The 25,038-nt window shown below is 46.3% G+C and overlaps 1 protein-coding gene across 5 annotated transcripts in view; it reads right to left on the bottom strand.

Moving 5' to 3' along the window:
• Positions 1-723: 723 nt before the first annotated feature.
• ATP11C (ATPase phospholipid transporting 11C (ATP11C blood group)) overlaps positions 724-25,038 on the bottom strand; it is a 58,890-nt gene continuing 34,575 nt past the window's right edge. Inside the window, exons 14-30 of one of the 5 annotated variants that reach the window (XM_072877501.1) lie at positions 24,741-24,898; positions 23,732-23,803; positions 22,744-22,817; positions 21,931-22,034; positions 21,139-21,320; positions 20,373-20,636; positions 19,847-20,021; positions 19,045-19,147; positions 17,806-17,951; positions 17,369-17,428; positions 16,167-16,294; positions 13,476-13,611; positions 11,557-11,622; positions 10,624-10,727; positions 8,962-9,115; positions 6,539-6,629; positions 724-4,844 (exon numbers count right to left, since the gene is read on the bottom strand). In XM_072877501.1, the coding sequence (XP_072733602.1) occupies positions 6,540-6,629; positions 8,962-9,115; positions 10,624-10,727; positions 11,557-11,622; positions 13,476-13,611; positions 16,167-16,294; positions 17,369-17,428; positions 17,806-17,951; positions 19,045-19,147; positions 19,847-20,021; positions 20,373-20,636; positions 21,139-21,320; positions 21,931-22,034; positions 22,744-22,817; positions 23,732-23,803; positions 24,741-24,898 (2,016 nt within the window). In that variant the 3' untranslated portion in view covers positions 724-4,844; position 6,539. The remainder of the gene's footprint in view (positions 4,845-6,538; positions 6,630-8,961; positions 9,116-10,623; positions 10,728-11,556; positions 11,623-13,475; positions 13,612-16,166; positions 16,295-17,368; positions 17,429-17,805; positions 17,952-19,044; positions 19,148-19,846; positions 20,022-20,372; positions 20,637-21,138; positions 21,321-21,930; positions 22,035-22,743; positions 22,818-23,731; positions 23,804-24,740; positions 24,899-25,038) is intronic. The other 4 variants (XM_072877502.1, XM_072877504.1, XM_072877500.1 and 1 more) reach the window with 4 other exon arrangements.

Genomic DNA, 25,038 nt, shown 5'->3' with positions numbered 1-25,038 from the left:
GAACCAGACCCATGTCCTAGAAAAAAAAAAAAAATTAAGTCCATATATTTTTCTTGTATATTATACAAACACTGTGAGTCTTGCTTTAATAGTTTCGTTGTGTTGTTGGAATTTCATCAATGCAAATATCTGGTCCGGACTTCACCAGCTCCAGGCACTTTACAAACCACAGAATAATCCTCATTTGCATGCTTTGAACTAAAACATACTTATTTATTACAGGGAGCCACGACACACAGAACCAATGCACAACATTAAGAAAAAGTCTCCAGGCACATACGGAAGTCGGGCACATGGACCTGCATTTTTTTAAATTTTTTTTTTTACACCCAATTCCTAAATGTCAGCTAAAGCTCCGAGTTCAACACTTCTAAAAAGTTATATCAATTTATTCACTTATTTCACAGGACTTACTTTCTTAATCTGACATTATTTTTCAGGAAAATTGGTTTAGAGCATATAGGCCAGCTACGTGCAGCAGCTGTTACCAGCAGAATTGCTAATACCTTGCTGGAAAAGGTAAAAAAAATATAAGAAACCAGTGTTTCCTTAGGCAAATGCTGCTCCGCATCAGGGAACCGAGTATGGCTTTGCGGGCATTATCTACGCCCCAGTGAAAATGCCGATGGTCCCCCTCGTACTGCCTTGTAAAAGCCCACGTTATGAACTATTGCCTCGGAGCATCCAAGGAGACAAGACAGACAACAAGTATCTATTAATCAGAACAACATACCAAAGTTTATTGATTACTTCAAACAAAAGTTTCTGTAATGAAAAAAGAGCAAGTTGCATTCATAAAAGGTAACATTCACATTCAATTTCCTTTATATAAAGCAACATAAATGTATAAAATTGCATTTAAGTGAAAAAATGTAACGTTGCAGTCCTTTTTTTTTTTTTTTTTGCAAGAAGCTGAAAATGTATCTTCTCATTGCCTGTATATAATTTACACTTTCTACATACTACACGGTTTAAAAAAAAAAATCCATAGCTGGGAATTGGATAAACGGTGCAGTATTAGGTAAGTTTCTCAACTGTGTGTATACAAATTCAATTTTAAGCTTTTATGCAATTCCAAGTCATTTGTAATATTCTCATAACGATTAGGATTAGTTTTTGAGAAGTAGCTATGACTACACCAAGTTCCTCCGTTATCACATAACAGTTTTAGAGGGAGTCTTAATTACTTTTCTTATCTTTCAATGTCACTAGCCAGTGATTAAACTTCAATGAATTATTATGAAAAAACCCCAGCCTTTTTTCCCTTCAAGTTTTTCCACCGATAAGCCTGTACTGACCTGTTAGCTCACTAATGAGCACTGCAACAGTCCAGCGTGTATTATGGTACATGAACAACAATCACAGCATCACTGTCGGATTACTGCCACTTCAGCACCCTGCTGGCTTATACCTTACAGGTACTATCACCACTTTTTCTTCCCTTCTCTAACCCCAAAAAGGGTCTCCTGTTTCCCCTGATTTCACAAGTCATCCACAGCAACAGGAATTTCACTTCTGCCGTTGCTGAACGACAAGGATCAGCCCTTCTGCAGGTCCAGGGCAGCCTGGCTGTCCTGGCATCCCCAGCACTACACCGGTGCACTAGCTGAAGATCCAAGCCCAAGAAAACCTGCATTTTCCCAAAAGAGCTGCTATTCAAGACATTTCACGTTAATTCCAATCCGACTGTCAGCAGATGTGCCTTGGGTTTGAACATACAGCTATTGCAATGGCTTGCTCCATCCTGAGACAGGACACTTGGGAAGAGAAAAGATGTGGTTCCCAGAAGGCTCCGTCTTAAAACAGGCTGCAGAAATGAGCCCGTTTAAGTGGCTTTATTCGGACAGTTCACACATTGCAAATACATGGCAAGCTTTGCTCTGTTCCCACTAACGTCACCAGCAAAACTCCAGCTGATTTTCATGGGAACAGACTTTGACCCTAGGAGTAGAGTATGACACAAAACAAACCGAGAAGCAAGATGTCAGGCTTGGGACCATTCGGGCTTGGAATGGTTTTGAATCAGGAATTTTCACAGGAATTAGGCGTTTCAGCGCCCGCATTTTAAAGGTTATGTAAACACAAGTCAGCAACTGTATATTTAAGGAGAAAGGTTAGATTTGGCATATAGAGCATATCTTCATTGTATTCATCGCATACTTGATCTGTAGGCACCACATTTTAGCAAGAAAAGTTGAGAATGGGACAAGGTCTGCAAGTTGAATTCTAGGTCCATGAAATGAGCTAGGAAAAGGAAAAAGAGAAGAAAAAAAAAAAGGTTTGCCCATGGGACACATGCTGGAAGTGCAGCTCCTTACTTGCATGCAGCAAGGAGTCGAGCCGCCGTTGGTAACATGGTGCTAACGAACACCACTTGCATTGAGGCCAGTGCAGCGTGTATAATACAGTGGTCCTGTCCATACGTCCCCTCCCATGCTGGGTGATATAAGAGCAGCCACCAGCCACAGGGACCGTGCGCACACCTTCCTCACTCAGGTAAGGCCCCTTGCAAAGTCCTTATGATGCACGCCAGAATTTGCCTGCAGCTGATCCGCATCCTGCTTCCACCAGAGTCAAAGATGGACCTCAGTGGTGGCAGCCGGAGAGCAAGACTCGATTCTTCTGAAAATTAATAGTCCGCGGTTCAGCAAAATCTCATGAAGGGAATGTTCCATCTAGTCCCAAACTCTTGTTTCTTTGCATGTAAGTGACACAAAGCCTGAGAGAGCAGGAGCCAAACCCAGCCCCAGCGTAGAGCTCGTCACTTCTGAAATGAGACTCGAACGCTTCTCACAGTAGTTCCTCTGCATCGCTCTGCAGAGCGCAGGGCCAGGGGCAGTCAGCACGAGGGGGGACCTTCACACCAAACGGCCGTGGCACACAGGGTGCTCCGTCACTGCTTATCAGTTAACGTAACAAAAAAGCGCTGCTTTTTCCACATACAAAGTATCAGAGAATAAAAATAATAATAATTAAAAAAAAAAAAAAAAATCGAGCATCAGACATCTCACCTCTGCTGTGCACAACCTAAACAGAAAAGTTCCCACAACCATGGTACAGGTAGATTTAAAAAGAACATGCCAATTTAAAAACCAAATAAATTGTAAAATGAAATCAGGTTCATGTACTCCTTTTATTTTTAAACCGGCTTCTTTTTTCTTAGTGCAAATAACTCAAGATGCAGTTTTATAGGCCTGCAGGTTTGCAGGCACAGCCCGTGTCCCTGGGATGAGCCAAGGACCGCACTGTCACTCAGGCCTTTAAAGTGTTGAAGCAACTGCACAGTGCAGTAACGCAAGCACAACCACAGCAGCCCGAGCAAAATGGCTGGAAGTCTGGCACAGCCCAACTTTTGAGATTCTTTCCTCCCCACGAAAGCTTCCTTCCATCACGAACAGCCACGACACAAAGGAAAAATGACCTTTTTCTTCACCCTCCGTCAGGAATAAACCCATCAGCATACTGGCCGTGGGAGGATGCTCAGGCGCTTCCCAGCACCGTGGGTCTCCGCACGGATACCACCGCTGCGTACGGGCCGCAGACCGCTCCCAGCCGTACCCAGAGCAGCGATAGGCGACTGAACGCTTTGCACCATCGGCGAAGATTTCTCCCGAGTTTTCAAGTATTTCTGCCGTGTGCATCTGGCAATCCATCGCTGGGAGGGGCAGCCCCCCGCCGAGGGGTCGCAGCCCCAGCACCAGGCAACGTGCTGGCAGGGCTGCATCCAGCTTCTGCGCGAGAGGAGCAGGCTTTCCCCGGCGCCTTCGGGGAGCCGGAGGTGGCTGTTACTGGGTTTAAAGTCTGTGCTACTTCTTTGGTCAGGCAGAGCAAGAGACTTCAGCAGCTCTCTGCTGCTCTCGGACAGATCTGCAGCAGGCAGAGGAAGCCCCCGTGTGAAATGGGGCTGGCATTGCTCTCTTGCACTTCGATGCATGCTGTTTTGGGTGAATTTCTAAAGATGCTTTCTCAGCCTCCAATGACGTAGAATTTGGCAGAACTGGTTTTTGGCGGGGTGGGAAAGCCACAAGACCAAAGACAAACGGGTACCGTGGGGCCAGTGCCCTGGCTACTGCTTTATCAGCATGGCTGCTTACCGTACTTGGTAATATTAAAGAGAACTGTCAGGTTAAAACTATGGTTTTTTCCTACAGCATGACAATATGCAGTGTTTGTATGGAGCACTTTAAAGTATCCTGAGAGGATATCTTTCTGCTAAATTAGTAACAGCATCTTCGGTCTTCACATAACCATTCTCTATACGTTTGTATGAGACTAACATAGGCAGATCAAAGGGGCCAGTCTGCAAAAATCAGAAGGAAAACACACATGTATTGCAATTGTTACATTCCCAAACTCATAAACCTTTTCCCGTGTTATTTTTAGAAAAAATACTTCCAATTTTATAGGAGAAGAATGATGAGACCATGATAAAAGTGCCAAATTTCATTCACAACCAAACAGGATGGTAAATCAATTTGCGCAGTCTGCAAAATGCTGTATAAAGTCCAAAAGTGGCATCTGCCTCGCTGTCCCCTGCGGCTCCCATTCTGCCCCAGTCCAGCCGCCTCCTGCACCAGTCTGCACCAGTATACGGTAGTGGAGAGCACCACCTAACGTCTGCGGGGAAGGAATGGCCGCTCGGCTCACGGCAACGCCCGGGCAAGCAGAAACCCAGATTTATGCCAGATACATTTGGAGCTCTGGCAAGCCTGGCTGTTGGACCTGCCATTCCGATTAAACTGATTTCTTTAGAAGCGGGTGTGGGTACAAAGGTAGGAGAGGTTTGCAGAAAATTTGCAGTTTTATGCTTGCAGCGGACACCGCACAGCTATACGACATCTCACCTAAAAGCAAAATTGTGAATTCAATTAGGCACTTTTACTTTTTTATTCTGCTATAGGCTTACTATGATGCTTAAAATCATGTAAACTTGTACTAGGATGCCCTCTGTGTGTGTACATACACATACAGACACAGAGACATGCCTGCTGTACCACATGTTGACATACATAGACGAGTACACGTTTAGTTTCAATCTATGCAGATGAATTAAAACTTACTTATTTCTATCTGACAGAACAGCATGCACCCTAGAAAAAGGAATTTTGGTACAATTCAGATGCAATACTGGAATCATTTTAATAGCTGAGATTTGAATACTTCACTGTAAATACATCAGAGTTGGCTTTTATAAGCACTGTTAGCACAATTCATTGACTGTATTCTCAGACTAAATTGTTAATATTAGACTAAAATATCAGTTATATTGAAAGATTTGTTTACATATTGTGAAATATTTCGGTTTAAGCTGCAAAATATTTCAGTTTGAGAAGATCTGTGCACATATGGGATTCTGAAAAGGCTGGATAGGACAACATCCTCAAATTAAAATGCATCCCAAGCATTGCATCTCCATTCCACAAGGACAGGTGCCCCACACCAATAGTCAAGAGGATTATGAGAACCATAGTTTAATTGATTTGGGGGGTTATATTTGGTTAATCAATGCCTTTTAAAACCGTCCCAACTCCTTCGGACAGGGTACCTGTTACAACACATTAGACTCATCTGAGAACGTTCTTAAAAGAAGTGGTCTGACAGAAGGTCTGGCCGACAATGAATCAGGTGCCTTCCTGCTGCTCTGCAACAGCGAGGCAAAAAGACTTACAGCACACGCAACACTTGCCCCTGCCTAATGGTCGAACAACATAAGACACCCACACACACCTTTTTACAGCTAAGTCACGTCGTAAGGGATGCAGCAATACACGCTCCCTACGTACCACAGCGATGAATACTGGCTGGGTCTGCAGCGCAAGAGGCACGGGGGGCATTCAGAAGCCAGCCCTGCTTCCTGAAATGGTTAACTTCAGGCTTGGAGGTTTACGCTACAGGTACTTTCAAGGGAGGAAGAAACCATCCTTGATCTCCACATAACTGGAGATCTGCGGTGAAACCAAACGCTAGGGACATGTAATCAAGGCACTTTGCTGTGGGGAAGCCCCACCATCCCCATGGTCAGCAAGTCCGAGACTATCCCTTGTTGCGAGGGCTGAGTGCAGGGGCTTAGTCGCTTGTACAAAGAACAACGGTAGCACTAACGAGTGGGATGGGCTGGGCGAGATGGGCACTTGGGGAGCTCCTCCTAGATCAAACAAGCCTGAGCTGTTTGCTAAGTCATCCAGAGGATGATCAAAATCGAGTCCACTTTGTCCCACGCTTTAGAGAAGTTTGCATCTAGTCCACAAACACACAAAACCGCAGTGGGGAAGGAGAGTGTAACCAGTGTTGGCCACGTCCACCTCACTCGGACATCCCGAGCATGACCAGCTCACCCACCTGAGGTGCAGCAGGAGACCAAAGGGGAAGAGAGAGACGAAATATTTAAGCAAAAGATTTAAATTAAAGCAAAAGGAGGGGGAAAAGCAGGGTTTCGCTGGGTGAGCAAATCTATATGTGGGTTTTCAGGAGTTAGGCGTTAGAAGGAGGAAAAAAGCAGTAGAGCAAGCAACACATAGTGACTCAGAAAGAAAATCACCTTATTCACTCCAAGAAAAGCTGTGATTGCTGGAAGTTTGAGAAAGCATGAAGATAGTGGATGTTCCTGAGGAAGGAAGGTGCTTCGTTACCTAGTTCACAACAGCACAAAAGACAGAAAATTGCAGTACAAGAAAGAGAAAGGCAGAAACCAAGGAAAGCACAAATGCGCCTTGCAGTTAAAAAAAAAAAACACAACCAAAAAACAAACCAAAACATTTCCACGCAGAAAACTGAATAAAGACTGAGCAGAGCTGATGCGTTGTGTTATAGGGAACTCAGGGTGAAACCCAGTCTCATTGAGGTCAAGGGCAAACACCCATCAACCTGGCCTCAGTCCATCCTCCCCTTCCAGAGGGACTCTCAGCTGCCAATTTAGGGGTTCAGGCACCTAAATAACATCCCTAATCTTGATTTTCATTTAATGCTTCCCTTGGGAAGCTGATGTTCCTTTTTTTCCAATATTAAGGTCAGGATTCTCAAAAAGGGTCTTGATTTGAAATTATCTACCTGGTCTGAGATACCTTTAAAAATTAGGTGACTGACTTCAGTGTCTGGCTGCTGACACCATCATCTAGAGCTGGTATCTGCTTCAGGCATTTTATAAAGCTCTTACTCACAATGTACATTTAAATATGGCTCAGCTTGTGTTTAGTTTGGTATGCACATATAAAGAGACTTTAGTTGACACTTACTTTGCTAAATGATTTCACAAAAGCCTTTTTTTAACACATATAAAGCACTCTTGAAAGCAAGTATTACATGAGGGAACGGATCTTCTGGCCATCAGCTGAAGGCAAAAATGGGTCACCTCTCAGTGAGTTGAGCTGGGGCTTGGTAACCCCCCGGTCACCCTTCCAGGTCACTGTCCTTGAACTGTCCTATGTCCGCAGCTGAAAGCAACTCACTCCCAGCCTATTCACTACGGGCATCAAGCTAGAAACTATTAAATCATACTGAATTGGAAGAAATTACATGGAGCCTCAAAGAATTCAACCATACTTCCTTTACCATCTCTATTGCTTTCAACTTTAATGGTTTGGGGTGGTTTTTTTTGTCTTGCACTTCACCGATACTGTGCCAAACTTGTACTTCAAATGTTATGGGAGAGGAAAACCTTTACTACTTCATTGGATAATCAGAATTTTTAAATAAGGACCAAAGATAACAAGTTATCCCAGGCAAGGAAAGTGCACTGAAACCTCACAGGATATAACAGCTTCAAGGAGAGAAGCCTATTTTGAACCTCAGTATTTGGAAGGTCATCCCATGGTTTCCTGGCCACACACAGCTGGCCACCGGTCTGCCGGTGCCACGGTGCTGGTCCAGGGCACGGTTGGCAGGGCACAAGCCACCTCTGCAGGCTGCTACCTCTGCACCGGCCAAATCCTGCAGCCGTGCCACCGGGCAGAACCATGGCTGGCTCCGGCCACCTGCTGGGGACCCACCGCGGCCAAACGCACGCTGCCGGCATCTGCTGGGTGTCAGTGGGGGGGCGACCCCGCACCAGCAGTGCTGGCCCGTGTCCCTTCAGCTGTGCCCGACCACTGCCTAAGGACATGCAGACCCGATGGCAAGAGGCCAGGGCTGGCTGGCAATATGCCGCGTGCTGACCCGAGGCCGGACTTGCTGATGTTGCAGAGGAAAAGAGAGGGGCTGCGGGAGGGAGTGGAGGCACGGGGAGCAGCGGAGGCAGGGCCGGGGTGAGCAGGGGCTGCCCGGGGGGGATGGCGCTGCGGGGACGGCCGGCACCTCTGGGCAAGCAGAGAGCGAGGGGCAGCGGTGGTCTCGGCACAGTGCGAGTCGTGAGCCCGGCAGTGCCGGCGTTCACCATTTGCAGGAGGCACGAAGAAAACTTGTAGGAGATGGTTTACACATCTAAAACGAGCCCTCCTCCTCAGCAGTGTCGGAAAGCTGCTAAGGAACCAGACCGCTTTGGAGGAGAGCTAGACACCGCAGGCTAACGCCACGGTACGAGCCCTCGGTTATTAAGGGGAGTGGGCAGATGTGACAAGACGTGACTCTTTTCCCCCTGCACCGGCACCTGAGAGTGTGTTCTTTGACATCGTGGGTGTGTTCTTTGACAGAAAAACAAGTAGCTTTTTTGCAGGACACAATATGGTGGGTTTGATGATCAGTTCAGGTTGGAAAAGGGTTACTGTACTTTTATAGGAGATGGCAGGTTTCCATCCAGTGAAGGCAACTAAGGAAAGGCACGGGTCGAGGCTCTCCTTGCTATAGATCTAGGCAGTATTTTTAGATGAGCTTCTTGACATTTCTGGCATGTGAAAGAGCAAGATGAGACTCTAGAAAGCCTTCCTCGATGTGTGAGTGGTACACAGTACTGTTATAGGTTCACCTGGTGCTTAAGAGTAAGAGAGGTCTTCCTAAAAATACCATGTGACACATCATCTTGTTCCTTACCTGATGATTTTTCTCCTTTATATTTTTTAAAACTATTAGAAGAATTTCTGGGAAAAGGCTGATAAAGATCAGGAGAATTATTGCCAGCCACGTGGAAACGGAAGTCAGCATATGAGCAAATACAAAATACATTCTTTGCTGCTTCAAGAAAGGCCTGAAAAAGAAAGGATACAAATAACTTCTGGTTAACACAAATCTCACAAGAAGATCAGAATCAAAGGCAGATTCAGATCAAACTATTAGCAGTAATGCCTCCCTTTCAGATGCAGATGGATACAGCCTGCACAGAAACACACTGTCCATCCTTCTCCCAACGCATCTCCTGCCTTCAGCTGTGCTAGTTCTGGAGGACTGCCCTGTCACCTTACATGATGTATTTTGCATCTTCCACATCGGTTTCATTTCGGGGTGGGGAGGGGTTTGAATTTTGCTACTATCACTGAAAGATAAATTACTCACCTTATAAAAAACCAGATAATTTTATTTCAGCTTTGGACTTTGCTATAAGCTTCTGGTTTGCTTTTGATCGTGGAAATCCAGAGACTCTTGGTCCCAATAGGTTATTTGCCTCTTCGTCCCTCCCTTGACGATGGAGGGGAACCGATGGATGCTTGTGAAAAATGTCTCACAAACAACTGATGACAAGGATCCCAAAGCAGTCGTTGCTTAGCATTAACTCAAAAATATTGAGCTATGCAAGTTAAACACACCAGTAGAAAACTCACACATTTCAGCATAGAGATCTGGCTAGATCGCAGATCTGAATCTGTTGGTTAGGAATGCTGAAGAGTTAAACAAAGCCCATGACCCTCAATTAAAATATTTAAATCAGTTCCACATCTTTATTAGCAGGCTGCTGGGTGAAGGATCTAGCCAATAACCCAGGGCACTAGCCCCTGGGAAAGCAAAGGTGTAAAACGGGAGATGCTGTCTACTGTGAATGTCAACATGAACATCTACTCCAGCACAGGAAATAGAAAACTAATAGTATTTGTAACATACTGTTGCTTGCCTGCTTTTGCAAGACATTAAGTCTAAAATCCTGGTTGCACTCAAATCAATGAGAATTTCTTCTCCTACTCAGACCCAGGATTTCAGCAGCAGGATCTGTGCTTTCTCCTGCTTATTTCTTCCCCTTAAGCTGCCCCAGAATGCCAGGTCCTCTTGCTCTGCATCTGCCTCATCTTTTCTCTCCTTCCATATCACTGGGTTTCTTTCCACCATCAATTTTTCCTTTCTTTCCCATCCACATGCACAAACAGATCCTGAAATATTTACGCCAGAACCTCCCAATGAAGACAGGGGCCTCAGCACCAGAAATGACCCCGCGGGAAGAAAAGCAAACCACCTCTTGCCACAGCCGAGCACCTGGATGGCGACCAGGGCGTTATCTGCTTTCAGGCTATCCCTTCGGTAGGCTGACAGACCTCGAACACACCTCATCATGCAACAGCCCTCTTCCAGCACCGGCGTTTTAGAAGGCATCGGATGGAGATATCATCCCTTCCCTCCCCGGCAGAGAAAGGAGCATGGTTGCACACACTTTGCCACTCGTAAATCTCTGGACAGCCCAAATGAGGGGTGCTGCCACCACATCCCCCGCAAAGCCAGCACTGGGCATTCCCCTAAGAAAGCACCATGGAAAGAAGAAAAGATACTTGCCAAATGACTCCTCCCCAAAAGAACGAGAAAAACACATAGAAGGCAAGGGAACCCCAAATCACAAAGTGGTTCATCCACGTCCAGAATCGGGTATCTAACGCTAGCTGTGTGAATAAAGAGACAGAACAGGAATTAGATGCAGAGTGTATTTGACTGTATTTATATGAAATTTCAGACTGCTTTCACAATAAGGTTGAAGATTCTCCAAACAGCTGCCCCTCTGTATATGTGCACCAGGGAAAATATTTTCAGTATCTACAGATTGGCACAATGTCAACAGGGAAACAGCAAGTTTCTAATTGTCACCGGCACTTTTTACTAGAATAAATTTGATGCAACTTCTGATGCTACAGGAAAGAAATGTCTAAAGGTTACAGGGACTGTAATTGCCTCCTGCCACCACCTGCTGTCCTGAACCAAATATAAAAGACCTTTTGTAAGGTCTTATGCAAACTGTTTGTTCTGGAAAGCTCCGTGAAACAAAGCAGATTTGCAATTATTATTTGACAGATGTGCTTTTGTGATCCCTCCAGTGCTTAGCGGTGTCTGAAACAAGGTGGACAAACCCAAGTTCTCTATTGCTCCTCTCCTCTTGCTGGAACTGAATGCCAAGGGGTGAAGGTGTGGGGGAAAGTCAACCGTAACCAACTGGAGTCCTCAGAAGAGGGCACAAAATAGGAAAATAATTTAGTCAAAACGTAAACACTTATAGACCAGCGCAGCCCAGGAATACAGACCACAGACTACACAAAGCACAGCAGTCAATAAGCAAGTTCTGCCTCTACGGAATAAGAGGAGATTTAAGTGCAGTGGGAAACATATTCATAGAAACTTCACCTTCAACACATTCACTCCATGATTTTACAGCGCATACGTGTGCATTGGCAAATGATTGCAAAAATAAGTGACTGAAAAAGGAAGGGAGAGGCTAACCTTCAGAGTGACGGTGAACACCAGCACGGTGAAAACAATCGTCCCAAAGGTCCAATTCCCAAAAACCTGAAAAATACGTTACATTGCCACAGGCGTCTCGGTCCATCTCCTTGGAGAGGCACAGAAACGACGATGAGGACAGGGGTGCAAGCAGGGACCGGAGGGGAAGGACAGGATGGAGCAACTGCTACGGGGGACTGATGCTCGGAGAGGCACCGGGCGCCCCGCGCAACTCACTGCCCGCTACGCTACCCTGTGCCATGCAGTGCCACGCAGACAGGTGACCCAGAGTTGGGACGGTGACAGGTACAACCTCCTACTAACAGCAATGTTGATCGAGGGTACAAGTCATTGGACCACCTGTATTTCATGATTTCTTGGTAATTTACTCAGTTTCTGCTTTCTCGCAACACCTCTGCTCATCGTCTCGCTTTAGTCCCATTTGCAGAATGCACCAATGGGTATTTTTCCATCTGGTTTGGTTTGCAGATGCTAGTGACTACGCACAACAAAGAAAAGCAGATACTGTATATAAATCCAAATGATGGCAATGAATGGGAGGGATGCTTACCAAAGGCTGTCAAGATCTGAATGCATACATTAAAACAGAAAGTGAAATGTAAAAGTTTTCAAAAAATGCAAAAAAATCAAAGTCAATAGGAGCGAAAAAGGAGTCAATCAAACATACATGGATATCATGAACAATTGCTGGTAGCAGTTCTTACAGGCATAAGTGTTTACAAAACAGGACATAACCACAGAGCTTATTTTAGTGCCACATAGACTTGACCTCTCAAGGTATTTGCAAAACATATCAGTGCTTCGTGTTTTATTCAAATACAACCAGAACGGCTATAAATACAGAAGAGCACTGAATCTACAATAAAGGGGCTTGACTACTTACAGCTGGGACCATAAATGTTGGCATTGATGCAACGTATGCATATACATAAATTTCACCAGCTTTTCTCCAAGTGTTAGCCGCTAAAAAAAGCTAAGGTATTTTCAAGGGTCACAAGTGATGGTGTAAAGAAGTTTTCCATCAGCCAAGATCTCATACCACGCTGCATACCGCCTTGGGGAAAGGGTCCTGAGACAGCCCAGGCCACCACGCGTGGCAGCAGCACTGCACTAACACTTTGCTCTGTACTCAGTTAACCAGAAAAAAGAGGGGGGGGAAAAAAAAAAAAGGAAAAAAAATCAATCTTTTTTTTCACCCCCTCTTCTGTGCAAGTTAACACACAGCAGCTCCCACACCTTGCTCACGTGGCAATGCAAGCACTTGTCCCGACACAAGAGGCACGAGCAAGCAGACAGCAGGGAGAACAGCCTGCTCGTTCTGACAGCGGTGCTAACTTGTGCTGGCTTCGAAACGGTAGCAAAACCCCAGCACCAGCCTTGCCCCATTGCAAAGGGAGGAGCGCGGCTGAAATCATGCTCCGGAGCAGGTGCAGCACCCAAGCAGACCTGTACCATGTGGTGGTACACATCAGGTGCTGACAAGCAGCATCTGATTGAGGTGGGGTAATTCAGTCGCTCCTCACCAGCCGAATGCGTGCCGAATTTCACGCGGCACACTGGTGGGAAGGACGGACACTGCTCCTGCCCTGGGCCAACGCCTGGGACCATGCAGAAGAGTGCTGTGCAAAGCTTGCCAGGTTGGAATAAAGCTGCGTGTAAGACTAGTTATTTTACCTAGTGAGTATAACCAGCTCTGCCCTGTTTCCATGGTAATTTGGAAAATGTTTCGTTTCAAGCATTTGCTGCAAAAATCCCACCATAAGCAAGGCTACACTGTCGGACAAGACTCAAGACACACCGCACAGATTAAGCGTGTAGATATTCCCTGCCAGGCATATAAAAGAGGCAGTGCACAAAAGAAACACTCATCTTTCTCTTTCTTTTTTCAGTGGTGTTACCTTTCCGTTATCTTCCAATGATGAGTTTTGAAAAAGGAAATAAACCCCGAAGAAAAACACGAGTCCTTCAAAGGCGCCCAGAAAGGTCCAGTACAGGAACGGCTTCCACTGCAGCATTGCATTGTCTGAAACCTTCCTGCCAAGAGACGGAGTAACAAGAACATCACCGTCACGTTCAGGATGTGCTGCAAAGCCCCTTGCAGCCAGGTGATCAGCGGGCTTTGGAGCAAGCCCTTGCTGTGGGAGACAAGGAGTTAAAACACAAATACCTGCCGGCGCACAGGACAAACAACATTTGCCATATGCAGCTGCTGGTCATGAGAGATCATAAGAGGTTCAGCACACTAATTCGTTTTGTCCTTTTCCTCTAGGTAACTTGGATTAAAATCCAAGCCAGCCCAAAGCAAACAGCTGTAATGCTGTCCTGAGCCTCTCCCACAGCCCCTGCGCTGCCCACGCTATCTGACATTAACTACTGAATTTTAAAGCCAGGGCAATGCCAAAGAGCAGCCATACGGGATGCAGTGAATCTGTGGCACGTTCCCCCCTTTTTGCTGAATGCACAAACTCCCTCGCTGAGCAAAGCTCTGTGAGTCCCGTTTCTGGAAGCGGTGTTTTTCTGCACAGGCTGAAAATAACCTCCTGAATCGTATGGTGGGTGTTTTTAACACGGGGGTTGTAGCGGGAGGCTCTTGGCTGAATATAGGATGAGATCTGGCACGGAGGCAGCAGCAGCAAACGGATGCGCTATGGGCAGAGCTCTGCACAGACTGCAGGCAAAGCCCGGGGAGAGGAGAATGGCTGTCAGGGCAGCAGGGAATTAAAAAAAAGTCTCCTGCATCATTATCTTTTCAGATTAGTTTCTTTAGAATTTGAAGATTGATGAGGGATAAAAGCATGCTTATGGCAAAATAAAAAATCCCCATTCTTCTCTCATTTTTCTTAACTATTAAAGCAATACATCCATTTTCAGCAAGATGCACCTTGCAAACCGGTGTGGTGCTGGGCTCCTATAATTGCAGGTTCTAAACCAAAATCCTACTGAATCCTATGCACAATGTTGCAGTGGCGGTGCTCTAACACACTGCAATGTGGGTATGAGTAAGGAGCACAGATAAACCAGGCTGTAAGTGGGTTTTACTGCAAGGAGAGAAAATACAACCAACTTCCTCACTGGGAGCTCTGTTTTGCATTCACATTTATGTCCTGCAGCACTCATCATAAACAGGCTTTTTACAGTGCCTCAGACTAGAGATCTGCACTGCAGCAACTCAGCACTTCATACAGCAGAGGCACAGCAGTCGTTCTGCATTCAGCAGCACATGCAGTCATGAATATTCAAACTAAAGCTATCTGCCTGCACAATTAATCGGTTTTCCCCTCTATGGACAGACCCCAGAGATCAGACAGCCCACCGGACGAATGCACAGAGGCCTGCTCTTATTGGTCTATGCCACACAATATTCAATTACCAATTTATTTAAAAATACATACGGTGGCATTTTGCCATACGAGTGGGGAACACAGAAGTCTAATCAATCACGGACCTGAGTACTGATTTCAAAAGCACCCAAGCCCCCTTCCTAGTCTTACCACCCTTATTGCATTTGCTGATTTTTCTATACCTAAAGCAACTTTCATGCAATATCTTCAGGTACCTGCTAATTCCCTTTGCTGTCCCTGCAAAGGCATCACTCTTGGCTCGAGCATGGTTTGCCACACACAGCTCCGCCATGGCTGAGGAGCATCGTATGATGGTGACAGGGCTTGCACAGGTCACTGGCCAGAGCAGCCCTGACCTGGCCTCTCTCCACAGGGGTGAGCTCGGCTCTGAGCTTACTGCCAGGCAAGGGAATTAGCAACAGCCATGCATGAACAGAGGCTTCCTCAGAAAAGCATCTTCCTTAGTCCTTGCTGAAGGGCTGCACCCAAGCATGTGTGCGTAGGCAGGGGTGGGGGGAAGATGGGAAGCATCTCTGTTTCCGTGGGAGGTTGGAGCCCCCCTCAGTTGCAACCAAAGAAGGAGAGAGAGAAACCAGCAAAGCAGAGAAAGGCAGTCTCCTCTTAAACTGGGCAAACTCCTCTTAACATGGGCAACACAGCAGAAAACTCCAAGCACGTGGAGCAGAGTTCCCCGGTAATAGTGTCTGATATGGGGATTTGGCCTGTGGAGGGGAAGCCTGGGGGAGGATATCCACTTGGACCAGCTGATAAACTACCTGCCTGAGCTGGGCTTCAGGAACATTCATCTTTCAGAAAATGAATGGATCTGTTTTTCTCCTGAAAGCTAGATCTCCCCTCCATCCATTACACGCTCTATCATGTGCTTGGCTCATGCTGCCTGGCTCAAAGCTAACGTGAATGAATGGTCTGGCCACAGTCGCAGCTTGATTTTTCCTACGGATGAAGAATTCCACCTATAGCTTATTTTTTTTTTTAGAGAGACACAGCAGTGCAATTTGCTAGACCAGATACCGTTAGAGAGAATAAATATGTAGAAATAGGCAGTAAATAGGACATTGCTCAGCTCTAATGCAGCAGCAGCAGGGACAGAAACAGCCTTGTCTGCATTTCATGGTGACCCCACCACCGACACGGGACAGGGACACTTGCTTACGCTCCTGCATCAACAAAACTTAAACCATGGATAACCAAGTTGTGCGGAGGCTTACCCAGGTCAGTGCTACTTACATATACAGCTGCGGATCTGAGGTCAGCGTGTCGATGTTGATATGCTGCTCCAGGAGGCTGTACGCCAGGATAGGTAGTGATGTGAAGCAGATGTTGTACATGGTAAGGTAAGCAGCATCATACAGCGGCTTAAAGGAGGAAGAATGGGTAAAATGAGACAGAAATTCCACTTTAAAAGTCTCCCCACAAACAGAGTAAAAGTTTCCAGCCCTTGCCTCCATATATACCCTACAGATTCATCCCTTTGTCATAGCCACATAGGACAGTTTCATTTGATACGGGTCACGCTCCGTGCAATGCCGGGGGTCCAAGGCACCTTGCAGGCTGTGTGGCCGGGACCCCGCTCCCACCGCTGGGAAGTTTTGTAACTGGCTGGTCTCATCTCCAGCTCATTCTCCAGAAAAACGTGATTAAACAGCCCTTATCACAGCTTTTCTATAGCTGCTTTTGTGCTGCTGTTTCTATTAATACACTTGATATCTCCTGTGACTCTCTAAAGACTAGACTGTTTTAGAGGAACTATGGCCTCTCCTTTTTTTTTTTTTTTTTAAAAAAAAGGCAAGTGGTTCTGCTGAGACAAGCAGAGAATGATCTCCTATCATTTACTCTTCCTTACCGTTACTTTTGAGCCCAAATAGACACAAAAGCCCATAAGCTGACACAAAAGCCAAAGCTCTTGTCTCCAAGCACGTGAGCCCACCCGCCACATGGACCCGTCCTTCTGACGCTCACTTGGACTAAGCAAGTCTCTGATAACACTCATCATGTGTCTTTTTTTTAAAGGCTGTCATAAAAGAACAAACTGCTCTTCCTTTTGAGAGACACCTTTAAAGCAGGGAAACGCAGCAGAGGAGAAAAGATCAGGAAGTCTTTGAAAACTTTTTCTCTTAAGAGAAGGAGAAGTAGCAAAATCAAGTGCTGACAAACCAGCTAAACCCCTCTCTCGTTATTTTAGGAAGGTGTCCATTTGTGTTTATGGGCGGTGGATGGGAAAGGAAAGAAAGCAGATTTCTTCCTTTTCAGTTATGGGTCTCAAAAATATTATGCTCCAGATACAGTCCTCAGCAACGAGGTCAGTTCCTACTGTCCTCTAAAGCGAGGTGAGGAAGGGACAGGACGCCAAAAGCCAAGTCTCTGCTAGGAAGCCTCACTGTGCCACTTGCTTTTTATCCTGGCTTTATAGACACATTACTGGAAGTTACCTGCTGTGAGAATCCACAGAAGAACTGATATAAAAACTGCGGTAAAATGAAGCAAAGGTTCTAGGGAAACAAAAGAAAAATGGTTAGCAAGGAAGCGCTTGACTTCTGAATCTAAATCCAAGTAATTTTTCCTGTTATCAGATATTAGTGTCTGTTATTACAATACCAGACAAGTTAGGGTATTGTTTTCTACCAAGCACAAAACTAATCCAATGAGCTCTTAGTATCTGCAGAAGACACTGGAAGAAAGTCACGCTCACATTCCCCTGTAAGCACTGTTCTCAATTGACAGGCACATGGCAGAGACACAGCCTGTTCTAGGGAAGGAAAACAGAGCTACAGAATAACCTATACATTTTTTCCTGTTTACTGTTTTTTTCTATTGTCAAAAAGCCCCATAGTATAAACAAAGAAATAAGCTGTGCACACATCCCTACCTTATAGAAGAAATACTGTACAAGGTGTGCTATTCTCACATAATATAAATGCCCATGTGCTAGTAGCAATTTTCTTAAATGTTTGAACTTTGGCACAGCGTAGTCGCTGTTTCTGGAAGCCTGCCGTCCTTCTTTGCCTTTTATACCTGCAGACAGAAGCATGGCAAGGGGTTAATCTCTAAGGGGCTGGAATCTGGACCAACGCTACCCACTAAGGTTTGTTCACATCACTCAGTGTCTCAGGCATGACAAAGGCCGTATTTCCCTCTTGAGTGTCCCAGGAGAACAAAACACTAACGTGCTGCAAGACTCGGCGTGGTTTTGGCTCCACAACAGTCAGACCTGCCTCTGGAGTTTTTAAGCTATATTTAGGTTGCTGTCTGAGTTCCTCCGTAAGAGAGTGTGGTGAAGAGTATCTAAGCAAACGTGATAAAAGATAAGGAATTGGTTTCCCCACGGGCCTGCCCGCATCTAAACACAGCCTAGTTATTTCATTGCAGACACTCAGCCTCCCGAGACATCCCTGCAGAGCTGAGCTCAAGACAGACAGTTTTGTTCACTCAAAAGCCACATCCAAACGAACTGCACTGGGGCCCCATTCATTAGAGGGCACTGTGGCATTTCCGACAGCCCCAGATAAAGAGGCTGCCCTTTCTCTTCCATCGACCCTTCTCCAGTGGTATTAAAAAAAATCTCCAGTATTTCCTGTATCTCTGACACCAATCTGCAGAAAGGAGGAGTTTCCAGCCTGATGTCAGTTATATGGGCAGGGCAGACAACATAACTGAGCATCAGCCCTCGGGAAACACGTGCGGGTCCCCCCGTGTTGAGTTACTAGCAGCTGCGACCAGTCAGCCCTAATAAAGTCTGATATTTTTGTTGCACTGCCTTTGCAACAACTGCCAGTAATCACCCATCAGTTTGCTACTTGTGCCCTTTTTTTCTGACCAGCAAGCAACCTTTGCCACCTTGAATTTGGCCATAGAGTTTTTGAACACAGTCTGCAGTTTATCACCGATAAAGAGCGGTACTATCAAAGGTGAGCAGCGTATGATGATCCCAACCATTTATCTAGGGTCAAACCCTGGCTCCAAAGAAAGCAACAGCAGACTTTCCATGTTTTTCAGTGGGATCAATTTAGTAATATGCAATCAGAAATACCAACTGTGCCTCAACAGTGAACCCCAGCAACAGCAGACAGGTCTTGGGGTGTCAGATGGGTGTTACCAGGACTCTTACCTATTCCAACATGTGCTTCCAAAATCATACTAACGTCATTTGCACCATCCCCTATGGAGAGCGTTATCGGGCTCCCTTTTGTGTTCTTCACCATTCGCACAATCTAAAAGATTTAAAAAAAAGGGTAGCAGCAGAAACCAAAAATTCAGTTAAAAAGCCTCCAGAGACCCCCTCACTGCCCCACTTGCAAGAGCCCCCCCAGGACAAGCAACCAGGCTTCTACAGCAGCAAAATAACACCTGGAGAGTTCAGATTAATAAAACCCCATGTTACTTCCTTCGCAGTCACCAAGCAGAGCAAAAAGCCAAGATCCAGCTGCCCAGGGCTGAAGGACAGCATTTAAAACCAAATCCCAGGCAGCAGCACCCCGCCCGTCCCTTCTGCCAGACCCCGCTCTCCCAAAGACGGGACCCCTCACGCGTTTCAGGGGGCAGGAAACCCTCCCATGGAAGAGGGGCAGAAACACGCCGCTTATCAGGCTTGGACACCATCAGCTGGCGTGAGGAAGTCATGGACTCCACGTGACAAATTTGGAAAGGAAAAAAGAACAAACAGGGGGTTTTGTTTATTTCTAATTGGCTTGGGTTTGTGGCTTCCTGCGAGCATATTAAACAAAGGTTTTACATTCAGATTTGAAAGACTGGTGTGTTTCCATCACGCTCTGAAGCACAGACGAGGCTTATACATAGCCTGGAGAAGTCCTAGCCGATTAAGACGATCAGGTCAAGTCCCAGCCGATGGATTAAAAGTGCATCACATCACCTAACGGTGTGCTTCAGATGGTTAAAAGTACAGCAAATACCTGTGCTTTCTGCAAAGGAGCCATCCGACAGCAGAGGACTGCAGTACACTTCAAGCAGATTTGTAGAAATATGTTTTTGTAATTACTAGAACTGGAGTCCTGAGAAGGGTTGAGTATCAGTGACAGCGTGGAACCATCTATAATCAGGCCGTATTCTTGACACAACGTCCAGCTTCTGCAACACAATGAGGAACACATTTGAAATAAAATCAGATTTTAAGAAGACAATCTAGCTGCTTGTACCATCTTAGTGGAAAAGAAATTGGTTTTGTATTAATCTTCTTCCCGTCCCTTTTGGGGGGCTTAGCAATCTTAAAAAGCTTGGATTTAACACGTGCCCTTCACTAAGGGAACTGTGTAATAAAGCTCAAAACCAACTAATACTAGAGACGATGAGCAAAGTGAAGGAGCCAGCCACAGTGTCTGCAAGCAGCAACTCCCCAAGGCCACAACATGGTCCTAATTCTCTATAAACTTTGCATCTGCAGCTGAAATGCGCTCGGGCTGGGTCCTCTTGCTCACTTACCTCTTCAGGCCTCCCCGGTTTTTGGGAATATCCTGAATCAGCTTTTTATGGTACTCCATCAGCAGCTCATGGAGCCGATCCTCCTTTCTTTCACTCTCGCCCACCGTTTTCGCCGTCAGCTCCAGCAGCTCGGTGCTGGTCTGGAAGAGCCTGCAGGCGTAGCAGGTGGACTTGGCAGTTTCCATTTTGTCTCCCGTCAGCACCCAAACCTTCATGCCAGCTGCGTGCAGAGCTTCGATCGTCTCTGCTGACTGCTCCTGCAGCCTGCAAGCAGAAGCAAAACATCAATTCTCAGGTTGGCCCACATTTAATCCACATATAACCCTTATTTTGCAGGTAGGAAATACCAGCTCAAGAGAAGTTAATTGATTTTTCCCATTAAAAAAAAAAAAAAAATCGCTGCTTTAGACTGTGAGACCTAAGAGCCAAGAGTAAGAGTTTAATTTACACATGCAGTTACTATTACTGCATGCGAAACTGAATTTGTTTTGATGTGCAAATTAACACTGCGTGCAAATTAACACTCCATTCACTCTCTAGAAGTGCGAGTACTTCTGTAGTTTCATTAATAAATCCTAATTCCTACGACACCAGCCAATTTTAGCAACTAGGGCACTGTGTAATGGGTTGTGCCACGGAGTAATTAATTGCTCTGGACACTCGCAGCATCTGCCTGGCTCCTCAGTTCCACCGCAGCGAGTCAGGGCCACGATGCAACGCTGGGGAGAAACTGCAGGTACCGCAGCAGTGGTGGTCACCTTTTTACCTGTCTTCTACGGCAGTAGCCCCAATCAAGTGCATGTCTGCTTCTGTGTCTTCAAAAACCTTCGCCATCTTTTCCTCCCTGTCCTGCAGAGCCATCTTCGCTTCATTAAGTTGCCTGTCAATTTTGTCATACTCCTTCTGAGTTAGTTCTTTGAATGCCACGCAGAGTGTTCGGTAGCCATCCTGGCAGGGGGAAGGAAAGAAAATAAAGTGGACAAGTGCCCTAAAACCAGATTTTCTACAGCTCCTCATTTTAGGGTTAGTGCTTTTCTCCACCATCAGTGCTTTCTGTCAGTACTCGCCCTGACGGCAATGACAATTTGTTGTCTTGAGTCAAAAGACCAATTTCTCTGTGTTTATGCAGTAACTTCTTCCCATCAGAGTAACTGTAGTTATGCTTATTACGTGCCACGTAATATGGCAGATGAAAACTGAGAAAGAAGGACCAGAGGCAAGAGCATGCACCCAGCAGGGAGAGCGGGGACCGGGTGTCCCCATGACAGGGACCAGGCATTTCTCCCACCGGAGAAAACAGCCTGCTATTGTTACTTCTATTTTTAACTTGCTTGGGAGATGCTCGGACACAACTGCGATGGAGACCATATAAGTATATCAAAAGTCAAATAAACATTGGAAGCCAAAGAAACAGAAAAGGAAAGAAGCCTGGCTTCAAAACAACGTGAAGTGACTCTCAGATTTTCAACACTTCCCTCCAAAGCAAGGTCACATCCCTATTTTTGGAATAAGGCTTTCCTGACACCAGGAGCCAGCCAAATTCCAGCCGCGCGCTCACCATAGCGTTGCGGTCCACATGGACCTTTGTTTGTTGGATTTCTTCTTGCTGCACCCTTGGAAATATAGACGAGTCTGCTCCTTTACAGAAGAGAAGCAACTTTCCTAAAAGCAAATTATAAATAGTTTATAGCATTCACAAGCCATAGAAAGACTTAACAGATTCAACAGCCAGCAAATGATGCAGCGGGAGAAAATCTGGCAGGACTAACGAAGGAACTGCTAGAAGCCCGGTTGCCTACCAAAAGCGGCCTCACGCTAACCTGTGCAAAACCTCGTCTGACCTCAGCTGGGGCATGGGGGGGTCCCTACCTGCCTCTGAGCAAGCTTTCTGCAACAGGCTGGACAAAGCAGCTGATTTTTTCCTACTTAGAAACCTTGGCAACCTTTTGGAGGAGAGTAAAACCAGCATCCCATACCTCACGGGACTGACATTTGAGAAGGATGGTGACCTCTGAATCCCCTGCTATCGCCATGAAAACCCATCCCGCTCAGGGGAAGGTCAGATCTCCCCCCGTAGTTGTACCTCCAGGCTGGAATGAGACAAGCAGGGAGTTCTCCATGGGTCACTGTCTCCATCCCTGTCCCTCCTCTTATCTGCTGCTGGCCCCCAACGGCTGCTATGGAGAAAATGAACTCTATCCCAACCAGACCCAGTACAGAATTTAATTAGACCAGCTTAGAAAACCTAACAGCTTAGCCTCTCTGGGTTATAGCACATGGCATTATGCACACTCAGTACAGGAATAAAGAGGATGTGCTTTATATTTGTGTACATGTGCACACAGAGTACAGAAATGTGTTTTAACTGTACCTGTGGTGGTTCTCACGATGACACTCATACGACGACGGACAGGATCAAAGTTCAACACATGGAGAAGTTGGTACCTTAAAAAAAAAAAAAAAAAAAAAAAAAAAAAGAGCTTCAACTCAGTAAAAGAAAAATAGCTATTTAAGACAGAAAATCACTAACAACGAGCTGCAGAAATCAATACACCCTACAAGTGGCAGCACCCGCTGGACAATGTACTTTTTACAGCTACTGCACAAGAAAATGGAGTAAAAAAACCTCCAGTGCTGCTTTGAGCATGGGACTGAGGGTGTGGGTGCACACACGAGACCTCCCACCAGACAGCAAAGCTTTGGGTTACAGCTTGGGACTGTGCTCCCTGCACTGCCTACCCATGCACCGAGCCCCCAGGCTGGGCAGCGGCTCAGCAGGCAGCGACATCGGCTCTGGCAGTGAAATAAGAAGTTTCCCTATAAGGCGAGTAAGAAGTGAAACTTGCTTGTGAAAGCAAATTCTTGGGGAGTGCTGGGATTAGGTCAGTGATTCTCAGACGTCCCACGAGCTGTTAGCAGTGTAAAATCTATTTCTGTAATTATTTTCAGCCTGGGAGGGGAAAAAAGTTACAGAGAAGGGAGCCATATCACACAGTTTAGGCTTAGAGTATCCCACCACGAGGCCCAGACACTGTCCGTAAGGTCAGCAACCACCCCGTGAATCCCGGGAGCCATCTGCACAGCCAGGCATGGAGGAAGGATATATGCAAGGAACTTGAATTTAGACGTCACTAAAATTGCCAGCAGACTTTTGCAAGCAAGCCTTCCAGCCTGCACCTTGCTGTGCCATGCTTTGTAAAAAGGACAGGAGTTTTTGGGCAGGTCAGCACGGTCCGACAGCCCTCGTGGAACAGCTTTGACCTTCCCTGGGTGGCCACCTTGACCAAACTCGATTAAGCCAGGCGGGAGCTGGTGTGGCACTACAGGCCTTGTTCCTCAGCAGCCCCTGCAGCACTTACATTTCAGTTTCGTTCGTTTGGTTTCGTATTTTCATGAAATCATTTTCAAGTCCTAGAAAAGTGAAACCATACCTGTCAATAAACAAAAGGACAGAACAACATTGAAAACACCCATTGGCATGTATTATACGTTAACAACGTTCTCGTTTCACCTTCTGTACTGCAGAGGAGAGCAAAGGAGTTAGCGAGCCCGAGCTAAAAAGCCTGGCTAGATGTTTGCTTGCTCCATGCAGAGCCTGCTACGATGTTCTGGCACTGCTCCCATGACCTGGAGAGCTGGGCACCACAGCGCACAGACACCAAGAGCCTCTGGAAGCAGTCCCTGGGTCTCTGGCAGATTTACAAGCCATGAACAAGTATATACAGCTGCAACAGCCTCCGTCTAAAACCTAGGGGCTGGCAATAGCATAGAATCATAGAATGGTTTGGATTGGAGGGGATCTATTAAAAGATCACCTAGTTCAACTCCCCTGCCATGACCAGGGATACCTTCCACTAGATCAGGTTGTTCAAAGCCCCATCCAACCTGGGCTTGAGCATCTCTGGCAGGATTCAAATGTGGATTCGATAAAAGTAACCCATCCTATTATTTTGTCACTGCATGCCAAGGAAGCAATTTGGCTGCAATATGCACAAGGTAACTGGTCTCCATTTCTTGGGGATTAAAACCCATGGCCATGGGGGCTCCAGCAAAGGAGCCTCTGCCCCAGCCGGGCACTGCAGCACCTTGGGGCTGCTCTCAGCAGTGAATGCAAACCACGGCCTCCCGAGAAGCTGCTCAGGGAAGACCCTTTGCAGAGCATCCCCTTTTACGGAGAGCTCATTTAAACCCACAGGCTCGCGTGGCTTCTCAGGGCTGCAGGTCAGGCCCAGTGTTGGTATCACAACATGCTTCCCAGAGACAGATGCAGTCTTGACCAGGGAAAGGGTCTACCACCTTTCAGATAACCCTCACCTCCCTCCCACCAGGAGAGAGGGAATTAAAACCCCAACATCTTCGTATTCTTACTTTTCTGCACCTTTCACCAAAGCAATTTCGTCTGGGGAAGAGGAGATATAGGTGTATTTGCGTTCTGGATGTCCTATCAGCCCATCCACCTGGTCTGCTTCCTTGATCTGAACGGTGTGGCACAGGCAGAGGGCTCGCAGGAACAGCTCCTCGCGGCTCTAGGCAAGAGTGAGGGAGGGCTCGTTACCAGCTTAATGCCGTGCACCGAGCCCACCTCACAGCACTTGGCTGTGATTTTTGTGAAAGCATGTTTTAAAACAAAAACACCCCCCCCCCCCCCCCAAGCTTCTGCTGTATT

Source organism: Ciconia boyciana, chromosome 12 (assembly GCF_034638445.1).
Source record: "Ciconia boyciana chromosome 12, ASM3463844v1, whole genome shotgun sequence".
In the NCBI taxonomy this organism is placed as follows: Eukaryota; Metazoa; Chordata; class Aves; order Ciconiiformes; family Ciconiidae; genus Ciconia; species Ciconia boyciana.
This window is presented reverse-complemented; position numbering and strand designations above follow the sequence as displayed.